At 47.6% G+C, this 28,000-nt stretch overlaps 1 protein-coding gene across 1 annotated transcript in view; it reads left to right on the top strand.

Annotated features, from left to right (window-relative positions):
* LOC122367487 (muscle calcium channel subunit alpha-1-like) overlaps nt 1–28,000 on the top strand; it is a 56,078-nt gene that overhangs the window by 10,897 nt on the left and 17,181 nt on the right. The window contains exon 6 of the mRNA XM_043340596.1: nt 27,166–27,356. Within this exon, the coding sequence (XP_043196531.1) occupies nt 27,166–27,356 (191 nt within the window). The remainder of the gene's footprint in view (nt 1–27,165; nt 27,357–28,000) is intronic.

Here is a 28,000-nt window from a genome sequence, read left to right as displayed (position 1 = left end):
ACCCCAAGGGACTAAATATACATTCGTCCTGTCCTATAGCGTTTAGTCCTAATCCTTAAGCCTCTTTTATAGCATACCCAGCTGTATCGCTGCAGGCTAAGAAGCATTGTTTACTCGAGGGCAGCGCTTTTCGAGGAGCGCTGTGGCCCGAAGGTTTGGACTTTGAATTGTGAAAAACGCCCGCCCGCCGGAAAACGCAAACACCGCAAAACGCGCAAAACGCACGCCCGAAACGCCAACGCAAACGTCGCAAAAAATAAACAAACGCCCGCCCGCCGCAAACCGCAAATAAAAAACGCAAAAACGCCGCAAAACAATAAAACCGCCCGCCAACCGCAAACAAATTTAACACCGCAAACGACGCAAAAAAAAAAGAAGAAAACCGCCCGCATCGCCCGCCCGCCCGCCCGCCCGCCGCCAAAGACAAACACCGCAAAAAACAAAAAACGCCCGCCCGCCGCAAAACGTAAACACCGCAAAACGTGTAAAACGCACGCCCGAAAAGCCAACGCAAACGGCAAAAAATCACCCGACCGCCGCAAACCACACAGAAAAAAACGCCGAAACGCCGAAAAAAATAAAACCGCCCGCACCGCACCGACGCTAACTGCTAACCGAAAACGACTAAAAGTCGCCCGCCAGCCGCCAAACGCAAACACCGCAAATAAGCGCCCGGCCGCAGCAAGATAATAATTTATCAGCGGCTGGCATACCGCTAGGCTGGTCATTTTCACAAATCAAAAAGATATCTGCAAAAATCTCCTAGATGAAAGCGCCCGATTAAAAAACGGATGGCACGTGCGTGTTCCTCGCCCCCAACTTCCTTCAGGTCAATCGTCATTTGGGTCATCTAACGCATTGACGTATCTGCAAAAATCTCCTAGATGAAAGCGCCCGAGTAAAAAACGGATGGCACGTGCGTGTTCCTCGCCCCCAACTTCCTTCAGGTCAATCGTCATTTGGGTCATCTAACGCATTGACGACCGGCTGGGTGGAATGAACATTGCGCCAAGAAACGTAAGTATATTGTCAAAAAGAATCCCCAGAGTGGTGGATCCCAAAAGTTTGAAACTACCACTTTGGCCCACTGGACGACACCTTAAACAGTTGCCGACCGGATGACACCCATTGTTTGGTCACCCACGCCATAGTATGCATCATGGGTGCGCCGAAATGACCAAAAGTCCCAATTTCCGGTGTGCAGGGTCATTTTCAACGGCACGTGACACGTGGTTCTGGACTTTTCCGGCCATTTTGCGACATACCCATGGGTAGTGCACCGAATGGTGGTTGATCTGCATGTAAGAAAATGGGGGGTCGTTTGGATCGTTTTCGAGCAATCTGCCGTGGAACGCATTTTTTCATTTTCCCCATTGGCTTAACACGGGAATTTTTAAAGTCACGTGGCACGTGCACCAGATGGTCCGCGGAGGGGAGACCCATACCAGAACGTAGATCACCTGGCCCACTAGAAATCCTGAAAAAATCAGAATATTTGGACCAGCCGTTTTCAAGAGCATCAAGTTGTACTGATCTCAGGCAGCTTTTGCCAAATTGTCAGGGAACTCAGATTTGTTTTTCAATAGAAAAACACAATTCTAAAGAATAGTGTTTTAACTATTGACAACAACCTGCGGTTACTAATCGGTCTCTAGCGGTGTACCAAATTTGAACTCAATCGGCCCGGCCGTTCTCGAGATCTGGAAGCGTCACCCTGCACGTGCGCACGTGCAGTTGCACCCCAATCGTGGCACATGGAAATACATACTAAATGACTGCAACCTACTGATCGGTATCAAGCGTTATGCCAAATTTGAACACAATCGGTCCAGCCGTTCTCGAGATCTGGAAGCGTCACCCTGCACGTGCGCACGTGCAGTTGCACCCCTACCAAGACACATGGAAATGCATCGCCTGGAAAGTGTCTACCTCCATGCCAAGTTTTAGCGCAATCGGCCCAGTAATTACCGCGAGCTATTGCGCTTATTACAAAACAGGCACCTCTTGGCTTTGCACGTGGAACGTGCGTTAGGGGTCACCCATATGCATCGAGAGTAGCACACTATGTGAAAGAAGGGAAAAAGCTACCCCACACAAAAAACCGCACGTGTATCAGCCCAGTGGTTGCCGAGATATAAGTCGTACAAAAACGTCCCCACGGCGGCCGGCCGCTATTTAGCAGTAAAATCGTGTCGCATCCTTCTATGGGAGGTATCCCCGTCACCTGTTCGTATACTGTCTGAGCAAAGGCCATACGTTACGGTCCAAACTCCATAGTGAGGCGGACATACGAATTTACGAGAGTTTAGCGACGAAATGATTCACTTAATTGTTAAGTAATGGGTACCATTAGACCATAAATTTTATCTAGCATCTCACCGTAGATGCAGTAAAAAGTGCTTTACTTTTCAATGTATATAAAGACTTGCTCAGCTCAATCAGTTCACTCTGTATTGGCTCAAGCCGTATCATGCGAACGCAATACAAACTAGAGCACCGACAGCGCAGCGCTCCCCAACTCACTGCTCGCCCAGTCCACCCGGGCCGCCGCCACGACGGCCCCCCGCAAGTAGGCATCCCGCACTGCACCGACAGCCGCGGGCGACCAGCTGACCGGCCAGCTGACCGGCCAGCAGCCGGCGGGCGGCAAGCCGCGGATGGCCGACCCGCCGGCGCGGCGAGGGAGGGGAGGGACGCAGCTGAAAGACCCGACTACATATATATCAAAGAAACATTATATGTAATCATCGATGACGCGACATAAATCTGCTTTATTGGGTTTAGCGGTGTAGTCTGTGATGCCATCACAATGAAAATAGCCTAGTTTTGTAGAGCATCAAATTCTGATTCCATAACGACTCTCGCTAGTCCATTTTCAATTGTAAATAAGCCTTTTATTGCGATGCAAAGTCCCGAAATGGTGCCGACGGCGGCCGGTCCCCCGATGGTACCATACCATAGATCAGAGCCCAGAGGGCTGTTCACGGGCCCTGTGTGCGGTCGGACCGCACATAGCCTCCAAGCTCCGCCCACTGCGTCCCTACGTCAGCCTTCCGTCACCGCACACAGCGATCGCTGTGGCCGGTCGGGACTGGCCACAGCGGACCGTCCACCGCACGCAGCCGTGACGTCAGAACCGCCTACCCATCCCCTACCCCCACGCCTGCTGGACGCACCGCACACAGCGCACGCAGCAGTGTGCGGTGCCCGTGAACACCCCTCTGGTAAACAGGTTAGTTCACATTCCCGCCGCTATGCGGGCGGCGGCGGCGCCACCTGTCCTCGTGTCCGCCTGACACCGTAACGATATAGGTCTGAGCTCAAATCTCGGTAATGTCGTGCTTTTTTACTATATTTCTCAAAAACGGCACCACGTGCAATAAAGTTGTATATATCATTGGAAAGAGCATCAAAAGTTGTATAACCTATCAACTTTTCACTTAAATATATCTCAACTGTAAAAAGTTATTAAGCAGCAAAGACGCTCCCATTCACTTTCCATGTTAAAATTTTTCATTTTTAAACGAGCCTAAAAAGAACAAACGAATTTGCACAGCTTAAAGAAGCATAACAACATGTTCTATGGTCTTTTCTCAACAAGTCCTGAAAGTTTAAACAAAATCGTATCATATAATTTTGTACAATGAGCGAATGAAAAAGTCTCTGCAAAAACGCCCATTGACTTAACATGGGGAGCGAAAAAAGTTCAACTTTGACCTCGTGCAAAGACACGTTACGAAGTTCTGAGGGGTATACGGCGCACACTAGCGTGTACCCAAACGTGTTTGCCATAAAATGCTGGGATGAAAACCACCCCTTCCTTGGCTCGTTTTCCCGCTATTCGCGATTGCGCAAAAAGTGTCCCAAACCCCCATTGACTTACTATGGGAAAAATGGAATCGCACGTGCCACGTGCCACGAGGTTTTAAGCGAGTAGCGACCGGTGCCATCAGGTACCAGCATCTGCGATGCTGGGCTCCGCATCGCGGGACCGCAGGTTGTTTGAGCAAGCACCTTTGTAAACGCAGCAAAAACGCCCGCCGCCAAACGAGAGGATGAGCCTTGCACGTGCAGACCGGAGTCGGTGTGTTACAAACTGACGTGCACGGCACCCTACTCGCTGATCTATAGCGGTGTGCCAAATTTGAGTGTAATCGGCTCGGCCATTTTCGAGATCTGGAAGCGTCACCCTGCACGTGCGCACGTGCAAGCTGTGTCCAATTGCATTGTGCATGGGACCCTATTCGCCGGTCCCTAGCGGTGTACCAAATTCGAGCTCAATCGGCCCAGCCGTTTTCAAGATCTTGAAACGACCCCTCCACGTGCGCACGTGCAGTTGCATCTCAACCGTGACACATGGAAATACATACTAACTGACTTGTGCACGGCACCCTACTGATCGATCTCTAGATGTTTGCCGAATTTGAGTGCAATCGGTCCAGCCGTTCTTGAAATCTGGAAGCGTCACCCTGCACGTGCGCACGTGCAAGATGGGTCCAAACTGACTTGCGCACGGCACCCTACTAATCGGTCTCTAGCGGTGTACCAAATTTGAACTCAATCGGCCCGGCCGTTCTCGAGATCTGGAAGCGTCACCCTGCACGTGCGCACGTGCAGTTGCACCCCAATCGTGGCACATGGAAATACATACTAAATGACTGCAACCTACTGATCGGTATCAAGCGTTATGCCAAATTTGAACACAATCGGTCCAGCCGTTCTCGAGATCTGGAAGCGTCACCCTGCACGTGCGCACGTGCAGTTGCACCCCTACCAAGACACATGGAAATGCATCGCCTGGAAAGTGTCTACCTCCATGCCAAGTTTTAGCGCAATCGGCCCAGTAATTACCGCGAGCTATTGCGCTTATTACAAAACAGGCACCTCTTGGCTTTGCACGTGGAACGTGCGTTAGGGGTCACCCATATGCATCGAGAGTAGCACACTATGTGAAAGAAGGGAAAAAGCTACCCCACACAAAAAAACCGCACGTGTATCAGCCCAGTGGTTGCCGAGATATAAGTCGTACAAAAACGTCCCCACGGCGGCCGGCCGCTATTTAGCAGTAAAATCGTGTCGCATCCTTCTATTAGAGGTATCCCCGTCACCTGTTCGTATACTGTCTGAGCAAAGGCCATACGTTACGGTCCAAACTCCATAGTGAGGCGGACATACGAATTTACGAGAGTTTAGCGACGAAATGATTCACTTAATTGTTAAGTAATGGGTACCATTAGGTAGACCATAAATTTTATCTAGCATCTCACCGTAGATGCAGTAAAAAGTGCTTTACTTTTCAATGTATGTAAAGACTTGCTCAGCTCAATCAGTTCACTCTGTATTGGCTCAAGCCGTATCATGCGAACGCAATACAAACTAGAGCACCGACAGCGCAGCGCTCCCCAACTCACTGCTCGCCCAGTCCACCCGGGCCGCCGCCACGACGGCCCCCCCCCCCCGCAAGTAGGCATCCCGCACTGCACCGACAGCCGCGGGCGACCAGCTGACCGGCCAGCTGACCGGCCAGCAGCCGGCGGGCGGCAAGCCACGGATGGCCGACCCGCCGGCGCGGCGAGGGAGGGGAGGGACGCAGCTGAAAGACCCGACTACATATATATCAAAGAATGATACATTATATGTAATCATCGATGACGCGACATAAATCTGCTTTATTGGGTTTAGCGGTGTAGTCTGTGATGCCATCACAATGAAAATAGCCTAGTTTTGTAGAGCATCAAATTCTGATTCCATAACGACTCTCGCTAGTCCATTTTCAATTGTAAATAAGCCTTTTATTGCGATGCAAAGTCCCGAAATGGTGCCGACGGCGGCCGGTCCCCCGATGGTACAGGGACCCGCAGTTGCTACTGTACACATATATTACCAATTTAGAATTGCGCTATTATTTGCGATGTGCTGGCCATTGGAGAAATGAAATGTAGCGCAAAGTATGAAGGAATAACACATGTTTCCTCCTAGGACGTATGTTTTGTATAATTCCTCTTACCGCAACAGATATTCTTCCAAAACTACAATCGTGCTATTTTTCCGCGCCGGTTGCCTCCCCAGAGCCCGTCCTTGGTATCGCCTATAGCTTCCGTTCCCGCTACGTGAATGAAAGTCACGTGACTACTACAGGTTTGCACTCAGTACTAACACACCTAGCCCGAGGGCCGGTCCGTAGCGAGGAGGGGTAGAACGCCTGAGCTCCAGCGCAGTGGAGGTGGTGGTGGCCCGTATCATAAAGAGTCAACCGTAAGCAGAACTACAATTGCCGCAGTATAAGATTATGATCAAGTTTTCTTTAAATATATTGATTGACAAGAAAGTGCAATGCCTATCCGGTATAATAAAACGGTGTCCAAGACCTTGGAAGAACTATAAAACATACTCAGCAACGTATAAATTTCTGATACAGGCCATGGCCTTTCACCTTGCCTCCGGGGAGGACCGCTCAGGAATCCACATACCGAACGAATCGAGGCCTCGCAGTGCGGCGGCAGAGGAGGTGGATAAACCATCGCCAGATCTTTCGGTTACTTATGTTTCCAGAAGAAGAAGGGGGGGGGGTGGAGGGAGAGCGCTGTTTTCAACCCACTCACCAATTCTTTCCTTATTAACTTATAGCTTACCGAAAAAAAATGCAACACAATGGTGGCCGTCACGAGATGTAGCGAAGAGTGCCTCAGCCACACCGGTTTTGAGTAAACTTTAAGCATTGGAATTCAGGCCAGTGATCCTGAAGCATTATTTTATTTTTGTCGTGCATAAGCTGGGATGACGTGGTTCAAGTTAATTGCGAGGAAACGGTTTTAGTTTCAGAACATTTATGAGGCCAGTCGCGCCAAATAGTATACGTTTGTTGTAAAATGTCAAATAGAATGTTGACGTGCAATCCAGATGATGGAATTTATTCGACACAAGAAGTCAAAAAGTGGCATCGTTAGTCATCCTGCATACCTATAAATCGATTCGTCACCTTGGTTCGAGCTCAATAGTTCTTTTCGCGGATGATCGGTTCCGTTTTCTTTTCTTTGGGGGGGGGGGGCAGTTTATGAGCCAGTAACCACCCTCCCCAGTCCCCCAAACAACAATTGTTGGCAAATACTGTGATGGCCTAAAAAATGCCCTCAATTGTGTTACGTAGGGGAGAATGAGGTAAGTTGAGCTGCTTTTTGTTTTTCGTATATAAGCTACAGGCTGATCATTTTCTGCGTTTACGGGTTCGACGGACAGAGTGGTCATTTGCGCATGTAATGGTGGCCAGAAATGTTTCATACCGCTTATTTTTGTACTGAAAGGCTACGTCAAAAATCATCTTGCACGTTGCTCATCCTACCCCATGGGCGGGGTAAGTTGAGACAAGTCGTGGGGAAAGTTGAGCATGGATAGAAAAAGCGAACCTCTTCTTTTCCCGGGCGCGGCGAAGAGTGGGCTCTTTTATTTACTCCATCATCCATGGCATACATACTTATGGCAAAGTTTTTTTCCTCCATCAAAAAGTGACTGTTTTAAGCCTTCCAATAACTCGTCAAGTTTGCTATCACGGAAGAAATCATTTTATCCTTCAGATAATCTGCAAATTACTTACAACTTGTGTAATCAACAAAGAAAAACAATCTCCTACCATTTTTATTCAGCAGAAACAAGCGCAGCTCAGTTTGGTTTTCGACAGCGGAGACAACAATGGCTTATCCGGCTCATCCTCCCCCAGGTGAAAATGGCTCATCTTGCCCCACCCGTGGCCATTTTCGATTAATGACACCCGCTAAGGAAAATAACCATGCACCGCAGATAACAAACCATCTCATTTTAAAGGCAAAACATGTCTTAGTTATCAGGGGCGATACCACATGTTACCGCGGGTGCTGAGCGTGAGAACGTTGCCGTCTCACGTGAAAGACTGCAGCATCGTAAGCGAACGGCACATGGAAGCTCAAGTCAATTAGCGCCATAGGAGCTGAGAAACATTTGAGGCTTAACTTGACCCTTGGCTCATCTTACCTCACTCTCCCCAATTTGGGGCTCTCAACCTTGATTTGTTAAAGCTATTTTTCTGCTCATTATAAAAGCTGTCAAATTTGCCGTATCATTAAACTTTTATTGAGTTTGTATTTCACACATCTAAAATGAACAATTTTGTCACTGGCTTCTTTTATGAATGGAATTGAATGGTCGCATGAATGAACGAATGAATAGCTCCATTTGAGCATCAGCTGAAATCAATCCTAAAATTTAATCTACCAGTCTGCAACGAAAAGGTTTAAAAACCAGTGCAAGTTAGGTGCAGTTTCTAATCTATGCCGTTTTTATTAAGTGTCTCATAGCTCCTTAATCTTGAGCCGCTTCTCTCACGATTCATTTCATGTGGTGCTTACATTGTTCAAGAAGTTATAGTATTCGAGCTCGTTGGTCTTAAAAACTGCTATCGAAGTAAATTAAAGTGCTTCGGGCTTCGGCACTTAAAAATCAATTGATATTTAACCCTCACAATCGATACATCGCCAATCGATAACTTTATGGCGATGTATCGAAAGGCCGTCTATGGATTCATGACTCGCCTGAGCCAGACGGACAACCGAATCGTATCCTCCCTATATGAAAGTGATCTGGCATGTTATTCATCGATTCGGAGAGCGTGGTGCTCTGCCCTGTACAGTGGTACAATTTTGATGTGATGTGACTGGTACTGGACCTCGAGTCTGTCAAATACAGTTATCTCTCTCTCTCTCTCTCTCTCTCTCTCTCTCTCTCTCTCTCTCTCTCTCTCTCTCTCTCTCTCTCTCTCTCTCTCTCTCTCTCTCTCTCTCTCTCTCTCTCTCTCTCTCTCTCACCCATTTAGGCATTTCTTTTCAGCGTCTTACATGTAGCGGAGGGGCGTAGAAACCCTCAGCTATTCGGCCCTTGATAAAAGGAGCCAGAGCTTCGCTGAAAAATAAAAAGAGAGCGAGCTTCTCGTGACGAGAGAAATCCGATGATTTGAGGGTCCTGGTCATCGCTGACGAGGAAAAAGCCAATTATTTTTATGTCCTGGTCAATGCTGAGATCCTAGGTCACTGGTTGACCTCCCAGATCAGGTTAATAACCCAAAAGCACGGAAAATTGGGTCCTGCTAGAAATTCTACAAGTGAAGTTTGCTGGGACTTGGCTTGCTTCTGACTCCGAATTTGCACTTGCTTTGATCAAAGACATGTATCAAAGCATTTGGGGTAGGACGGGTCACGCCAGATCACCCATTAGGCGTTCTGCCGGCTATCCATAGAATGTTAACCAGCACTTACAGCCTTGCAACATATTGCATAGGGACTATAACTGATACCTAAGTATGCCTAGTTTTCAAATGCTAAAATGGGTGCTAAATTTCAAACCAACACTTCCTAAAAACCACAGTAAAAGGGTGTAAATTTAGGGAAGTTAACCGAGATCATTTCAAGTAAATGACCTTAACCTGAGTTTCACGTGACCTTGGCACCCACAACAATCAATGAGACAAACATTAGATAGTATATTTCACATGTTGTCACGTTGCTAATCACGAAACGACTATGGAAACACACAGAAGATGTGCGCTGACTTTCAATTGCTATTCTGGCCTGACATGATCTTGAGAGAAATAATCACAGGTTAAAGGTAATTTGGTTCAGGGATTTAAAATCCTCAGACAAGATGCAAAAATGATAAGGGCTATTTAATTTTCCGGGAAGTTGTAAAATTGATTAACTCCAGGGCACCAAAGAATCGTCGCAATCCTTCGCTTTGCCGCGATTTATTGGTGAAAAACTAAACAGGGGGCGCGGTCTACTTACCTCTACTTATATGTGTGGTGAGGGCTAATATTCATTTATCTGTGTTGGTGAATGTGCAAAAATTTCTACATGAACTGAGACCAGTCCATATGAGTATGTTTTTCTTACGGACAATGACAATATAAAAACAATGCGAATAAAACCAAACGTTTCGGACAACAACGTGCCTTCGTCAGAGGAAAAAATAAGTGTATAGGTTTAACATCGATGAGAACTAAATGCGGCACCGTCTCGGTCTGGCCAGCCGGGTTGCCGATAAAATACACAAATGTTTATAAGCTTCCATGATGTGCTTAAAAGAACTGCTGAAAATATATCTTAAAAAATAAAGATAACTACTTCATCGATTTTATCGAAAGAAAACATGTATGCCTAATTACTTATTTCTTACCACTGACGGAGGCACTTTTTTGTGCGAAACGTCTGGTTTTATTCGTATTGTTATTGTATTGTCATTCCCTGTGAGAAAAAAAAGGATAACTCTTCCGTTAGTAACCATAACAGCGAAACGGCTTTTTGTAACACGATTCACTGTGTATACGAAACCTATAAGTCCCTAAAAATAATCCTATTTACAACTTTTAAAAAGATACAGCTTATACAGCTTGGGCATACAATTTTTTTACTGCATTAAGATAATATTCATTTATCTCCACAGAATATGGTAAATTAGTGCTGCTGAAGTTCGCTTTCGAAGCGTCTCCTCCAGGCATTTCACAGCTCTCGTGCCAGTTTGGATCACGGAACATGGCTGGGCGCAGGACAGGTCGTCTGCGAGCTTGGACGGACCACGTGACCACCTCCTCCTCTCCCCTCACTCCCGTCCCCTTCCCCATGGCGTCCGATCTAACCGCGCCCCAGGCAGTCGGCTCGGTCCGACCCTCCCCATGGTCGAGCCACGGCCCGGTGCCGCCTGAGTTTGTGCCGGGTGCAAAACTGGAGCAGTAACTAGCGCCGGAACTAGTAGTCAGCACGACCATCGTCAGATGGCAGGAGTAAATGGAATAGGCGGTTTCAGGTTTCAGAAGGAATGGGGCAGGAAAAAGCGCTGAATACAATGTTTTGCTGATACAGCCATAGAAAGTTCACTGAATTAGGAGAGCAGCACATCAGTTTAAAGCCCTTCAGATGGTGGTTTTAATAAGCACACAATCATTTCCCAATTCGCCTCCAACGGTGTCACAGACAAAGAATACGCTGAAATACTAGTGTGTACAGAAGCAACTGCGGGTCCCTGTACCATACCATAGATGGTAAACAGGTTAGTTCACATTCCCGCCGCTATGCGGGCGGCGGCGGCGCCACCTGTCCTCGTGTCCGCCTGACACCGTAACGATATAGGTCTGAGCTCAAATCTCGGTAATGTCGTGCTTTTTTACTATATTTCTCAAAAACGGCACCACGTGCAATAAAGTTGTATATATCATTGGAAAGAGCATCAAAAGTTGTATAACCTATCAACTTTTCACATAAATATATCTCAACTGTAAAAAGTTATTAAGCAGCAAAGACGCTCCCATTGACTTTCCATGTTAAAATTTTTCATTTTTAAACGAGCCTAAAAAGAACAAACGAATTTGCACAGCTTAAAGAAGCATAACAACATGTTCTATGGTCTTTTCTCAACAAGTCCTGGAAGTTTAAACAAAATCGTATCATATAATTTTGTACAATGAGCGAATGAAAAAGTCTCTGCAAAAATGCCCATTGACTTAACATGGGGAGCGAAAAAAGTTCAACTTTGACCTCGTGCAAAGTCACGTTACGAAGTTCTGAGGGGTATACGGCGCACACTAGCGTGTACCCAAACGTGTTTGCCATAAAATGCTGGGAAGAAAACCACCTCTTCCTTGGCTCGTTTTCCCGCTATTCGCGATCGCGCAAAAAGTGTCCAAAACCCCATTGACTTAACATGGGGAAAATGGAATCGCACGTGCCACGTGCCACGAGGTTTTAAGCGAGTAGCGACCGAAGCCATCAGGTAGATCGCCCCCGGGAGCCCATACCCTGAAATTTTTACGAAAATCGCAATGCACGTTTAGGCCCCGGTCAAGTTGCCCCAATTCGCGGCCAGACTTGCAAAACATAGCCCGGAGACGGACCGCTCCGGTTGTTTTTCAATAGAAAAACACAATTCTAACGAATAGTGTTTGTCTTTTCAAACAACCTGCGGTTACCAGCATCTGCGATGCTGGGCTCCGCATCGCGGGACCGCAGGTTGTTTGAGCAAGCACCTTTGTAAACGCAGCAAAAACGCCCGCCGCCAAACGAGAGGATGAGCCTTGCACGTGCAGACCGGAGTCGGTGTGTTACAAACTGACGTGCACGGCACCCTACTCGCTGATCTATAGCGGTGTGCCAAATTTGAGTGTAATCGGCTCGGCCATTTTCGAGATCTGGAAGCGTCACCCTGCACGTGCGCACGTGCAAGCTGTGTCCAATTGCATTGTGCATGGGACCCTATTCGCCGGTCCCTAGCGGTGTACCAAATTCGAGCTCAATCGGCCCAGCCGTTTTCAAGATCTTGAAACGACCCCTCCACGTGCGCACGTGCAGTTGCATCTCAACCGTGACACATGGAAATACATACTAACTGACTTGTGCACGGCACCCTACTGATCGATCTCTAGATGTTTGCCGAATTTGAGTGCAATCGGTCAAGCCGTTCTTGAGATCTGGAAGCGTCACCCTGCACGTGCGCACGTGCAAGATGGGTCCAAACTGACTTGCGCACGGCACCCTACTAATCGGTCTCTAGCGGTGTACCAAATTTGAACTCAATCGGCCCGGCCGTTCTCGAGATCTGGAAGCGTCACCCTGCACGTGCGCACGTGCAGTTGCACCCCAATCGTGGCACATGGAAATACATACTAAATGACTGCAACCTACTGATCGGTATCAAGCGTTATGCCAAATTTGAACACAATCGGTCCAGCCGTTCTCGAGATCTGGAAGCGTCACCCTGCACGTGCGCACGTGCAGTTGCACCCCTACCAAGACACATGGAAATGCATCGCCTGGAAAGTGTCTACCTCCATGCCAAGTTTTAGCGCAATCGGCCCAGTAATTACCGCGAGCTATTGCGCTTATTACAAAACAGGCACCTCTTGGCTTTGCACGTGGAACGTGCGTTAGGGGTCACCCATATGCATCGAGAGTAGCACACTATGTGAAAGAAGGGAAAAAGCTACCCCACACAAAAAAACCGCACGTGTATCAGCCCAGTGGTTGCCGAGATATAAGTCGTACAAAAACGTCCCCACGGCGGCCGGCCGCTATTTAGCAGTAAAATCGTGTCGCATCCTTCTATTAGAGGTATCCCCGTCACCTGTTCGTATACTGTCTGAGCAAAGGCCATACGTTACGGTCCAAACTCCATAGTGAGGCGGACATACGAATTTACGAGAGTTTAGCGACGAAATGATTCACTTAATTGTTAAGTAATGGGTACCATTAGGTAGACCATAAATTTTATCTAGCATCTCACCGTAGATGCAGTAAAAAGTGCTTTACTTTTCAATGTATGTAAAGACTTGCTCAGCTCAATCAGTTCACTCTGTATTGGCTCAAGCCGTATCATGCGAACGCAATACAAACTAGAGCACCGACAGCGCAGCGCTCCCCAACTCACTGCTCGCCCAGTCCACCCGGGCCGCCGCCACGACGGCCCCCCCCCCCCCGCAAGTAGGCATCCCGCACTGCACCGACAGCCGCGGGCGACCAGCTGACCGGCCAGCTGACCGGCCAGCAGCCGGCGGGCGGCAAGCCACGGATGGCCGACCCGCCGGCGCGGCGAGGGAGGGGAGGGACGCAGCTGAAAGACCCGACTACATATATATCAAAGAATGATACATTATATGTAATCATCGATGACGCGACATAAATCTGCTTTATTGGGTTTAGCGGTGTAGTCTGTGATGCCATCACAATGAAAATAGCCTAGTTTTGTAGAGCATCAAATTCTGATTCCATAACGACTCTCGCTAGTCCATTTTCAATTGTAAATAAGCCTTTTATTGCGATGCAAAGTCCCGAAATGGTGCCGACGGCGGCCGGTCCCCCGATGGTACCATACCATAGATGTAAACAGGTTAGTTCACATTCCCGCCGCTATGCGGGCGGCGGCGGCGCCACCTGTCCTCGTGTCCGCCTGACACCGTAACGATATAGGTCTGAGCTCAAATCTCGGTAATGTCGTGCTTTTTTACTATATTTCTCAAAAACGGCACCACGTGCAATAAAGTTGTATATATCATTGGAAAGAGCATCAAAAGTTGTATAACCTATCAACTTTTCACATAAATATATCTCAACTGTAAAAAGTTATTAAGCAGCAAAGACGCTCCCATTCACTTTCCATGTTAAAATTTTTCATTTTTGAACGAGCCTAAAAAGAACAAACGAATTTGCACAGCTTAAAGAAGCATAATCACATGTTCTATGGTCTTTTCTCAACAAGTCCTGAAAGTTTAAACAAAATCGTATCATATAATTTTGTACAATGAGCGAATGAAAAAGTCTCTGCAAAAACGCCCATTGACTTAACATGGGGAGCGAAAAAAGTTCAAATTTGACCTCGTGCAAAGACACGTTACGAAGTTCTGAGGGGTATACGGCGCACACTAGCGTGTACCCAAACGTGTTTGCCATAAAATGCTGGGAAGAAAACCACCTCTTCCTTGGCTCGTTTTCCCGCTATTCGCGATTGCGCAAAAAGTGTCCCAAACCCCCATTGACTTACTATGGGAAAAATGGAATCGCACGTGCCACGTGCCACGAGGTTTTAAGCGAGTAGCGACCGGTGCCATCAGGTAGATCGCCCCCGAGAGCCCATACACTGAACTTTTTACGAAAATCGCAATGCACGTTTAGGCCCCACCCAAAATGTCTCGATTCGCGGCCAGACTTGCAAAACATAGCCCGGAGACGGACCGCTCCGGTTGTTTTTCAATAGAAAAACACAATTCTAACGAATAGTGTTTGTCTTTTCAAACAACCTGCGGTTAATCGTGGCACATGGAAATACATACTAAATGACTGCAACCTACTGATCGGTATCAAGCGTTATGCCAAATTTGAACACAATCGGTCCAGCCGTTCTCGAGATCTGGAAGCGTCACCCTGCACGTGCGCACGTGCAGTTGCACCCCTACCAAGACACATGGAAATGCATCGCCTGGAAAGTGTCTACCTCCATGCCAAGTTTTAGCGCAATCGGCCCAGTAATTACCGCGAGCTATTGCGCTTATTACAAAACAGGCACCTCTTGGCTTTGCACGTGGAACGTGCGTTAGGGGTCACCCATATGCATCGAGAGTAGCACACTATGTGAAAGAAGGGAAAAAGCTACCCCACACAAAAAAACCGCACGTGTATCAGCCCAGTGGTTGCCGAGATATAAGTCGTACAAAAACGTCCCCACGGCGGCCGGCCGCTATTTAGCAGTAAAATCGTGTCGCATCCTTCTATTAGAGGTATCCCCGTCACCTGTTCGTATACTGTCTGAGCAAAGGCCATACGTTACGGTCCAAACTCCATAGTGAGGCGGACATACGAATTTACGAGAGTTTAGCGACGAAATGATTCACTTAATTGTTAAGTAATGGGTACCATTAGGTAGACCATAAATTTTATCTAGCATCTCACCGTAGATGCAGTAAAAAGTGCTTTACTTTTCAATGTATGTAAAGACTTGCTCAGCTCAATCAGTTCACTCTGTATTGGCTCAAGCCGTATCATGCGAACGCAATACAAACTAGAGCACCGACAGCGCAGCGCTCCCCAACTCACTGCTCGCCCAGTCCACCCGGGCCGCCGCCACGACGGCCCCCCCCCCCCCCGCAAGTAGGCATCCCGCACTGCACCGACAGCCGCGGGCGACCAGCTGACCGGCCAGCTGACCGGCCAGCAGCCGGCGGGCGGCAAGCCACGGATGGCCGACCCGCCGGCGCGGCGAGGGAGGGGAGGGACGCAGCTGAAAGACCCGACTACATATATATCAAAGAATGATACATTATATGTAATCATCGATGACGCGACATAAATCTGCTTTATTGGGTTTAGCGGTGTAGTCTGTGATGCCATCACAATGAAAATAGCCTAGTTTTGTAGAGCATCAAATTCTGATTCCATAACGACTCTCGCTAGTCCATTTTCAATTGTAAATAAGCCTTTTATTGCGATGCAAAGTCCCGAAATGGTGCCGACGGCGGCCGGTCCCCCGATGGTACCATACCATAGATGGTAAACAGGTTAGTTCACATTCCCGCCGCTATGCGGGCGGCGGCGGCGCCACCTGTCCTCGTGTCCGCCTGACACCGTAACGATATAGGTCTGAGCTCAAATCTCGGTAATGTCGTGCTTTTTTACTATATTTCTCAAAAACGGCACCACGTGCAATAAAGTTGTATATATCATTGGAAAGAGCATCAAAAGTTGTATAACCTATCAACTTTTCACATAAATATATCTCAACTGTAAAAAGTTATTAAGCAGCAAAGACGCTCCCATTGACTTTCCATGTTAAAATTTTTCATTTTTAAACGAGCCTAAAAAGAACAAACGAATTTGCACAGCTTAAAGAAGCATAACAACATGTTCTATGGTCTTTTCTCAACAAGTCCTGGAAGTTTAAACAAAATCGTATCATATAATTTTGTACAATGAGCGAATGAAAAAGTCTCTGCAAAAATGCCCATTGACTTAACATGGGGAGCGAAAAAAGTTCAACTTTGACCTCGTGCAAAGTCACGTTACGAAGTTCTGAGGGGTATACGGCGCACACTAGCGTGTACCCAAACGTGTTTGCCATAAAATGCTGGGAAGAAAACCACCTCTTCCTTGGCTCGTTTTCCCGCTATTCGCGATCGCGCAAAAAGTGTCCAAAACCCCATTGACTTAACATGGGGAAAATGGAATCGCACGTGCCACGTGCCACGAGGTTTTAAGCGAGTAGCGACCGAAGCCATCAGGTAGATCGCCTGCGGGAGCCCATACACTGAAATTTTTAAGAAAATCGAGCCACAAGTTTAGGCCTGACCCAAGTTGCCCCAATTCGCGGCCAGACATGCAAAACATAGCCCGGAGAAGGACCGCTCCGGTTGTTTTTCAATAGAAAAACACAATTCTAACGAATAGTGTTTGTCTTTTCAAACAACCTGCGGTTACGCTCCGGTTGTTTTTCAATAGAAAAACACAATTCTAACGAATAGTGTTTGTCTTTTCAAACAACCTGCGGTTACCAGCATCTGCGATGCTGGGCTCCGCATCGCGGGACCGCAGGTTGTTTGAGCAAGCACCTTTGTAAACGCAGCAAAAACGCCCGCCCCCAAACGAGAGGATGAGCCTTGCACGTGCAGACCGGAGTCGGTGTGCTACAAACTGACGTGCACGGCACCCTACTCGCTGATCTATAGCGGTGTGCCAAATTTGAGTGTAATCGGCTCGGCCATTTTCGAGATCTGGAAGCGTCACCCTGCACGTGCGCACGTGCAAGCTGTGTCCAATTGCATTGTGCATGGGACCCTATTCGCCGGTCTCTAGCGGTGTACCAAATTCGAGCTCAATCGGCCCAGCCGTTTTCAAGATCTTGAAACGACCCCTCCACGTGCGCACGTGCAGTTGCATCTCAACCGTGACACATGGAATTACATACTAACTGACTTGTGCACGGCACCCTACTGATCGATCTCTAGATGTTTGCCGAATTTGAGTGCAATCGGTCCAGCCGTTCTTGAGATCTGGAAGCGTCACCCTGCACGTGCGCACGTGCAAGATGGGTCCAAACTGACTTGCGCACGGCATCCTACTAATCGGTCTCTAGCGGTGTACCAAATTTGAACTCAATCGGCCCGGCCGTTCTCGAGATCTGGAAGCGTCACCCTGCACGTGCGCACGTGCAGTTGCACCCCAATCGTGGCACATGGAAATACATACTAAATGACTGCAACCTACTGATCGGTATCAAGCGTTATGCCAAATTTGAACACAATCGGTCCAGCCGTTCTCGAGATCTGGAAGCGTCGCCCTGCACGTGCGCACGTGCAGTTGCACCCCTACCAAGACACATGGAAATGCATCGCCTGGAAAGTGTCTACCTCCATGCCAAGTTTTAGCGCAATCGGCCCAGTAATTACCGCGAGCTATTGCGCTTATTACAAAACAGGCACCTCTTGGCTTTGCACGTGGAACGTGCGTTAGGGGTCACCCATATGCATCGAGAGTAGCACACTATGTGAAAGAAGGGAAAAAGCTACCCCACACAAAAAACCGCACGTGTATCAGCCCAGTGGTTGCCGAGATATAAGTCGTACAAAAACGTCCCCACGGCGGCCGGCCGCTATTTAGCAGTAAAATCGTGTCGCATCCTTCTATGGGAGGTATTCCCGTCACCTGTTCGTATACTGTCTGAGCAAAGGCCATACGTTACGGTCCAAATTCCATAGTGAGGCGGACATACGAATTTACGAGAGTTTAGCGACGAAATGATTCACTTAATTGCTAAGTAATCGGTACCATTAGGTACGCCATAAATTTTCTCAGCATCTCACCGTAGATGCAGTAAAAAGTGCTTTACTTTTCAATGTATATAAAGACTTGCTCAGCTCAATCAGATCACTCTGTATTGGCTCAAGCCGTATCATGCGAGCGCAATACAAACTAGAGCACCAGACAGCGCAGCGCTCCCCAACTCACTGCTCGCCCAGTCCACCCGGGCCGCCGCCACGACGGCCCCCCGCAAGTAGGCATCCCGCACTGCACCGACAGCCGCGGGCGACCAGCTGACCGGCCAGCTGACCGGCCAGCAGCCGGCGGGCGGCAAGCCGCGGATGGCCGACCCGCCGGCGCGGCGAGGGAGGGGAGGGACGCAGCTGAAAGACCCGACTACATATATATCAAAGAAACATTATATGTAATCATCCATGACGCGACATAAATCTGCTTTATTGGGTTTAGCGGTGTAGTCTGTGATGCCATCACAATGAAAATAGCCTAGTTTTGTAGAGCATCAAATTCTGATTCCATAACGACTCTCGCTAGTCCATTTTCAATTGTAAATAAGCCTTTTATTGCGATGCAAAGTCCCGAAATGGTGCCGACGGCGGCCGGTCCCCGATGGTACCATACCATAGATGGTAAACAGGTTAGTTCACATTCCCGCCGCTATGCGGGCGGCGGCGGCGCCACCTGTCCTCGTGTCCGCCTGACACCGTAACGATATAGGTCTGAGCTCAAATCTCGGTAATGTCGTGCTTTTTTACTATATTTCTCAAAAACGGCACCACGTGCAATAAAGTTGTATATATCATTGGAAAGAGCATCAAAAGTTGTATAACCTATCAACTTTTCACATAAATATATCTCAACTGTAAAAAGTTATTAAGCAGCAAAGACGCTCCCATTGACTTTCCATGTTAAAATTTTTCATTTTTAAACGAGCCTAAAAAGAACAAACGAATTTGCACAGCTTAAAGAAGCATAACAACATGTTCTATGGTCTTTTCTCAACAAGTCCTGGAAGTTTAAACAAAATCGTATCATATAATTTTGTACAATGAGCGAATGAAAAAGTCTCTGCAAAAATGCCCATTGACTTAACATGGGGAGCGAAAAAAGTTCAACTTTGACCTCGTGCAAAGTCACGTTACGAAGTTCTGAGGGGTATACGGCGCACACTAGCGTGTACCCAAACGTGTTTGCCATAAAATGCTGGGAAGAAAACCACCTCTTCCTTGGCTCGTTTTCCCGCTATTCGCGATCGCGCAAAAAGTGTCCAAAACCCCATTGACTTAACATGGGGAAAATGGAATCGCACGTGCCACGTGCCACGAGGTTTTAAGCGAGTAGCGACCGAAGCCATCAGGTAGATCGCCTGCGGGAGCCCATACACTGAAATTTTTAAGAAAATCGAGCCACAAGTTTAGGCCTGACCCAAGTTGCCCCAATTCGCGGCCAGACATGCAAAACATAGCCCGGAGACGGACCGCTCCGGTTGTTTTTCAATAGAAAAACACAATTCTAACGAATAGTGTTTGTCTTTTCAAACAACCTGCGGTTACCCAGCATCTGCGATGCTGGGCTCCGCATCGCGGGACCGCAGGTTGTTTGAGCAAGCACCTTTGTAAACGCAGCAAAAACGCCCGCCGCCAAACGAGAGGATGAGCCTTGCACGTGCAGACCGGAGTCGGTGTGTTACAAACTGACGTGCACGGCACCCTACTCGCTGATCTATAGCGGTGTGCCAAATTTGAGTGTAATCGGCTCGGCCATTTTCGAGATCTGGAAGCGTCACCCTGCACGTGCGCACGTGCAAGCTGTGTCCAATTGCATTGTGCATGGGACCCTATTCGCCGGTCCCTAGCGGTGTACCAAATTCGAGCTCAATCGGCCCAGCCGTTTTCAAGATCTTGAAACGACCCCTCCACGTGCGCACGTGCAGTTGCATCTCAACCGTGACACATGGAAATACATACTAACTGACTTGTGCACGGCACCCTACTGATCGATCTCTAGATGTTTGCCGAATTTGAGTGCAATCGGTCCAGCCGTTCTTGAAATCTGGAAGCGTCACCCTGCACGTGCGCACGTGCAAGATGGGTCCAAACTGACTTGCGCACGGCACCCTACTAATCGGTCTCTAGCGGTGTACCAAATTTGAACTCAATCGGCCCGGCCGTTCTCGAGATCTGGAAGCGTCACCCTGCACGTGCGCACGTGCAGTTGCACCCCAATCGTGGCACATGGAAATACATACTAAATGACTGCAACCTACTGATCGGTATCAAGCGTTATGCCAAATTTGAACACAATCGGTCCAGCCGTTCTCGAGATCTGGAAGCGTCACCCTGCACGTGCGCACGTGCAGTTGCACCCCTACCAAGACACATGGAAATGCATCGCCTGGAAAGTGTCTACCTCCATGCCAAGTTTTAGCGCAATCGGCCCAGTAATTACCGCGAGCTATTGCGCTTATTACAAAACAGGCACCTCTTGGCTTTGCACGTGGAACGTGCGTTAGGGGTCACCCATATGCATCGAGAGTAGCACACTATGTGAAAGAAGGGAAAAAGCTACCCCACACAAAAAAACCGCACGTGTATCAGCCCAGTGGTTGCCGAGATATAAGTCGTACAAAAACGTCCCCACGGCGGCCGGCCGCTATTTAGCAGTAAAATCGTGTCGCATCCTTCTATTAGAGGTATCCCCGTCACCTGTTCGTATACTGTCTGAGCAAAGGCCATACGTTACGGTCCAAACTCCATAGTGAGGCGGACATACGAATTTACGAGAGTTTAGCGACGAAATGATTCACTTAATTGTTAAGTAATGGGTACCATTAGGTAGACCATAAATTTTATCTAGCATCTCACCGTAGATGCAGTAAAAAGTGCTTTACTTTTCAATGTATGTAAAGACTTGCTCAGCTCAATCAGTTCACTCTGTATTGGCTCAAGCCGTATCATGCGAACGCAATACAAACTAGAGCACCGACAGCGCAGCGCTCCCCAACTCACTGCTCGCCCAGTCCACCCGGGCCGCCGCCACGACGGCCCCCCCCCCCCGCAAGTAGGCATCCCGCACTGCACCGACAGCCGCGGGCGACCAGCTGACCGGCCAGCTGACCGGCCAGCAGCCGGCGGGCGGCAAGCCACGGATGGCCGACCCGCCGGCGCGGCGAGGGAGGGGAGGGACGCAGCTGAAAGACCCGACTACATATATATCAAAGAAACATTATATGTAATCATCGATGACGCGACATAAATCTGCTTTATTGGGTTTAGCGGTGTAGTCTGTGATGCCATCACAATGAAAATAGCCTAGTTTTGTAGAGCATCAAATTCTGATTCCATAACGACTCTCGCTAGTCCATTTTCAATTGTAAATAAGCCTTTTATTGCGATGCAAAGTCCCGAAATGGTGCCGACGGCGGCCGGTCCCCCGATGGTACCATACCATAGATGGTAAACAGGTTAGTTCACATTCCCGCCGCTATGCGGGCGGCGGCGGCGCCACCTGTCCTCGTGTCCGCCTGACACCGTAACGATATAGGTCTGAGCTCAAATCTCGGTAATGTCGTGCTTTTTTACTATATTTCTCAAAAACGGCACCACGTGCAATAAAGTTGTATATATCATTGGAAAGAGCATCAAAAGTTGTATAACCTATCAACTTTTCACATAAATATATCTCAACTGTAAAAAGTTATTAAGCAGCAAAGACGCTCCCATTGACTTTCCATGTTAAAATTTTTCATTTTTAAACGAGCCTAAAAAGAACAAACGAATTTGCACAGCTTAAAGAAGCATAACAACATGTTCTATGGTCTTTTCTCAACAAGTCCTGGAAGTTTAAACAAAATCGTATCATATAATTTTGTACAATGAGCGAATGAAAAAGTCTCTGCAAAAATGCCCATTGACTTAACATGGGGAGCGAAAAAAGTTCAACTTTGACCTCGTGCAAAGTCACGTTACGAAGTTCTGAGGGGTATACGGCGCACACTAGCGTGTACCCAAACGTGTTTGCCATAAAATGCTGGGAAGAAAACCACCTCTTCCTTGGCTCGTTTTCCCGCTATTCGCGATCGCGCAAAAAGTGTCCAAAACCCCATTGACTTAACATGGGGAAAATGGAATCGCACGTGCCACGTGCCACGAGGTTTTAAGCGAGTAGCGACCGAAGCCATCAGGTAGATCGCCTGCGGGAGCCCATACACTGAAATTTTTAAGAAAATCGAGCCACAAGTTTAGGCCTGACCCAAGTTGCCCCAATTCGCGGCCAGACATGCAAAACATAGCCCGGAGAAGGACCGCTCCGGTTGTTTTTCAATAGAAAAACACAATTCTAACGAATAGTGTTTGTCTTTTCAAACAACCTGCGGTTATGTATTGGGCGCAGCTGTTAATCTGACCAGCAGCTCATGTGATTGCATTGCTCACCGTGCCCGACCCAATCGGTGTTCCTAGTGGCAGCGGCACACTGCAGTGACTGGCGAGACGTTCGATAGCAATTACCAGCATCTGCGATGCTGGGCTCCGCATCGCGGGACCGCAGGTTGTTTAAGCAAGCACCTTTGTAAACGCAGCAAAAACGCCCGCCGCCAAACGAGAGGATGAGTCTTGCACGTGCAGACCGGAGTGGGTGTGCTACAAACTGACGTGCACGGCACCCTATTCGCCGGTCTATAACGGTGTGCCAAATTTGAGTGCAATCGACCTGGCCGTTTTCGAGATCTGGAAGCGACACCTTGCACGTGCGCACGTGCAACCTGGGTCCCAATTGACTTGTGCACGGCACTCTGTTCGCCGGTCTCTAGCGGTGTACCAAATTTGAGCTCAATCGGCCCAGCCAATTTCAAGATCTGGAAGCGACACCTTGCACGTGAGTTCGTGCAACCTGGGTCCCAATTGACTTGTGCACGGCACTCTGTTCGCCGGTCTCTAGCGGTGTACCAAATTTGAGCTCAATCGGCCCAGCCAATTTCAAGATCTGGAAGCGACCCCTACACGTGCGCACGTGCAGCTGCACCCCAACCGCGGCACATGAAAATACATACTTACTGACTTGTGCACGGCACCCTACTAACCAATCTCTAGTGGTATGCCAAATTTGAGCACAGTCGGTCCAGCCGTTCTTGAGATATGGAAGCGTCAGCCTGCACGTGCGCACGTGCAAACTGGGTCCCATCTGACTTGTGCACGGCACCCTACTCGCCGAGCCCTAACGGTGTGCCAACTTTGATCACAATCGGCCCAGCCGCTCTCGAGATCTGGAAGCGTCACCCTGCACGTGCGCACGTGCAGCGGCACCCCAACCGTGACACACAGAAATGTATTACCCGGCGGGTGCCTACCCCCATGCCATGTATCAGCGCAATCGGCAAAATAACTACAGAGTTATTAGACTTGCTACCGAACTGACACCTCTTCGTTTTGCACGTGGCACGTGCACTAGGGGTGACCCATATGCATCGAGAATAGCGATGAACGTCTACGTGTAAGAAAGGAAGAAGCAATCTCACTCAAAAGACCGCGAGTGAATCGGTCCAGTGGTTGCAGAGATATAAGGTTTGTAAAGGCACCCCACAGGCGGCCTACTGCTAATATTCAGCAATAATCAGTGTCGCGTCCGCACATGGGAGGTGTCCCCTTCACCTGTTCGTATATTTTAATGTGGTTGGCTTCAAGTCACAGTCGAGCCCTGCTTTTTTACAACTTTTCTTGAAAACGGCACACCGTGCAGTGACGTTCTATACATCAGTGGAAAGCGCATCAAAAGTTGTATATTATATTAACTTTTCACCTATATATATTACTAACAATAAAAGTTATAGAGGAATAAAGACGCACCCATTGACTTTCCATGTTAAAAATTTCCATTTTCAAACGAACTTTATTAGAAAAAACGATTTCTGCCAGCTTAACGAAGCATACCAGCATGTACTATGCTCCTTTCTCTACACTGTATAGGAGTTTGGGCGAAATCTATCTCTAAAATTTTGTACAAAGATCGAATGAAAATGTCTCTGCAAAGTCTCGGCATCGCCGTCCATTGACTTAACATGGGACATAGCAAAATTCCAACTTTGATCTCGTGCAAAGACACGTTCCGAGATTCTGAGGGGTATACAGCGCACACTGGCGTGTACCCAAACGTGTTTGCCATAAAATGCTGGGAAGAAAACCACCTCTTCCTTGGCTCGTTTTCCCGCCATTGGCGATCGCGCAAAAAGTGTCCAAAACCCCGTTCACTTAACATGGGGAAAATGGAATCGCACGTGCCACGTGCCACGAGATTCTGGCGGGTATACAGCGCACACGGGCGTGTACCCAAACGTGTTTGCCATAAAATGCTGGGAAGAAAACCACCTCCTTCTTGGCTCGTTTCCCCGCTATTAGCGATCGCGCAAAAAGTGTCCAAAACCCCGTTCACTTAACATGGGGAAAATGGAATCGCACGTGCCACGCGCAAAAGACTTCTTAGCGAGTAGCGACCGGTGCCATCAGGTAGATCGCCTCCGGGAGCCCATACCCTGAACTTTTTACGAAGATTGAGCGATTCGTCTAGGCCCCGCTCAAGTTGCCCCAATTCGCGGCCAGACTTGCAAAACATAGCCCGGACAACGACCGCTCCGGTTGTTTTTCAATAGAAAAACACAATTCTAACGAATAGTGTTTGTCTTTTCAAACAACCTGCGGTTACTCAGCGACGCCCCACGCAGGTCGATACTCCATTTCATTTTGGGATACAATGTTGTTGGTATTTCATATACGGGTCGGGACCTGCGTGAAAGTGTGACAGTTTTCCCGGACATTGTTTATCAACTGGGGTTGGTTCAGTGTTTGAAATAGCCTGTCGAAACCATGCTTTCTATGTAATCTTTTGAACGTTTAGAGCTTTTTGCATGCCTAATGCGTATGCGATTTATTGGTATTATAGTACATTTTTGCCGCCGACGCATGTTAAAAAAGTTCAGTTAAATTTTTGTATAAAGGTGGCCTGCTGAAAGCCAGAAGCGCGAGAGACGGTTAATTTCAGTCGACGCCAAAACTCGGAAATGCCTATCAAAACCCATGCATAAAAACACGGCGGTTAATTTCATTATACCGCAGTTTTCTTCTCTTCAAAAGCTCCCTGTTAAACAATGCGTTCGATGACTGAAACTTCAATAAAAGTCCGGTCATAGAAGTTTGCAGCTTGGAATAAAGTAAATTGCGAAACAGGTTGACAGGTGAATTTTGAAAAGCCTTAATGTAATGACTTATCGTATGCATTTCAAAGATATGGCTTGGCAGGTTACGCAGAAATTTAGAAGGCAGATTTCGAGGTACGTTCTCAAGAGCCAGTGAAAATAACAATTGAAGATGAACCTTACGAAACGGGAAGAACAGCACTGCCAGGAGCCAGTGTTTGTAGTAAGATCGACGTTTGTTATCATACCTTCATGGATATTGGATGTCAAAATATAGAACGCAACGACATTTTCCCACTTATGAGGACAAAGCATGTCTCCGCAACGCCTACTCCTCACTCGCAATTGCTTCGTAGCATGAATGTCTAATAAAAGTAACAGACGCGTCTCGCATGTTTACCAGGAAATATCTGAGAAATGAGGGATGAATTTCAAGCAAAATACGACGTGGTAGGCAATTTACAATTTGTATACGTATACTGAAACCAAGTGGTAGATTAATTACATTATTCGCCCATCGTGTGTTAAAGTCCATTGGCAATAATTTTCATTATACGCCCAAAGCTGTACCAATTTGCTGCCCCCCCCCCCCCATCTTCCATGCCCATCCTTGATGTCGAAGCCCAAAAGCGAACCCTTTCTCAGAGATGCGTTGGTGCTCGGTGCCAAAAATTTACTATAATAAATTTAATTACCCGGTCCGAATACTATACCAGCCATGATACGGTCGCTTTTCCTCAAGGGTGTTTTCATTGAATGTGCTCGCAGGCTCGCACATTCAATGCGAAAATTGCACTCATTTCATTCGTGCAATTTTCGAAAATAGCATCCTCACTCCGTTCGGACGCTATTTTCGATAAAATAATGTCCTCACTTCGTTCGGACATTATTTTAAAACACCCTTGGGAAAGCGACCGAATAATGTCTGGTATAGTGCTCGGACCGGGCAATTAAATATATATTATTATGCGAGCTTAATTCTTTGAAAGGAAAACAAAAACACGATATACGTGTAATTAGCTGGGAATCTGTAATATTAGAGCGTGAGCTGAACCTGCGATATGAAACACGTAAACCAATCAAATAGAAATGAAATTGTCGCAGTTATAACAAAGTCATGACTCATAGTACGCAAACAACTAGCAATTCATTATGACTGGCGCCTGGCTCTTCAATAATCCTTACAGTTTGCGGCTCGGGCTGGACTGTCAGGGTAGACTGTGCCGCAGCGCACCCTGGGCGTGCGGTGCAGTATACCTACCTAAATCTGCGGTCCCAGCTTCGTCATGCCGATTGCCGTGGCTCGCTCAATGCCCCCCCCCCCCCCCCCCCGGTTGCAAATGTCTGATAGTTTGCAATAGTGAGAAACGGCGCCATAAGGCTTATTGCAATAAATATGGTCGTCGAAATAAATAAAACAAATTTAGACGATGTTAGCAGTAGTCAACGATATACATCATGATACAATCTCAAAGTACCTACAGTATGGTGTTCCGGACACTTATTTTAGGTAAATGTCAAACTTGCAAAAGCAAACCGTATTCCGTAAAGCAATCCAATCTATTTAGCTCGGCGGTAGCGGGGCGATGTGTTAATCAGCTGTATTGTGATGCATCTGACTTACACCTGACCGTGGTCACTGTGCCCGTGTGTGTATGATTTTGACAGGTAGTATGATGGACGAGCCGATGCCGTGTGGTCGAAATGGTACCGGCTACCAGTGCCCGGAGGGGTACAACTGTACCACGCACTGGGAGGGGCCCAACTTTGGCATCACCAACTTCGACAACTTCGGTCTGGCCATGCTGACCGTGTTCCAGTGCATCACCATGGAGGGCTGGACGGACATCCTCTACGATGTGAGTGACCACGGTGAGAGCCGGACGAATATACAATTCGTGTGAGTGGATAGGATGAAAAGTAAAATACCATTAGCATACATACCTACGATTTTGAAGGAAGGAGATGCGAAACGATCTGAATACCTTTGGTGTTACTGGACCGTATCATATTGAATACGTGCATTAATCCCAAAGAGCGTGCTTATGAAAAAAACGATTAGAGCTAATGTGTGATGTAAGAAGCTTCATTTTAAATAGAACGATGTCTAAACAGTGTTCTGAATGTGTAATGTGCGTGTTAGAATGCTGTTTTTCTCAGTCTGATATGTAGTCGTAAACCTTGTTGCATTCCAATAAACATATCAAGCATTCACCTTGAGCACTACTGGAAAGGTTTTTGTTGCGATTTTCCTATCACAGGAGAGCTTACGTGATCCGTTACCACAAAATGTGTAATATCCAATGTCCATTTATGCTCACTCAAAACTAAACGTTTAACACTGCCGACGTGTGCCGCGTTGATCTTATGAGGCGCATATTGGGCTCCTGTAGTAGTGTCAACACATGTTAACAAACCATACGGTTGTAGTAATAAATGGACAAGTATTGCATCGAGAGTACATGAACCTCCAGGCTCCACGAATCAAACAATTAAAACAGTT

This window comes from Amphibalanus amphitrite, unplaced genomic scaffold, assembly GCF_019059575.1.
Source record: "Amphibalanus amphitrite isolate SeventyFive unplaced genomic scaffold, NRLGWU_Aamphi_draft 000873F_arrow, whole genome shotgun sequence".
Lineage (NCBI taxonomy): Eukaryota > Metazoa > Arthropoda > Thecostraca > Balanomorpha > Balanidae > Amphibalanus > Amphibalanus amphitrite.
The sequence above is the reverse complement of the archived record's forward strand: the minus strand, read 5'-3'. Positions and strand labels throughout refer to the sequence as shown.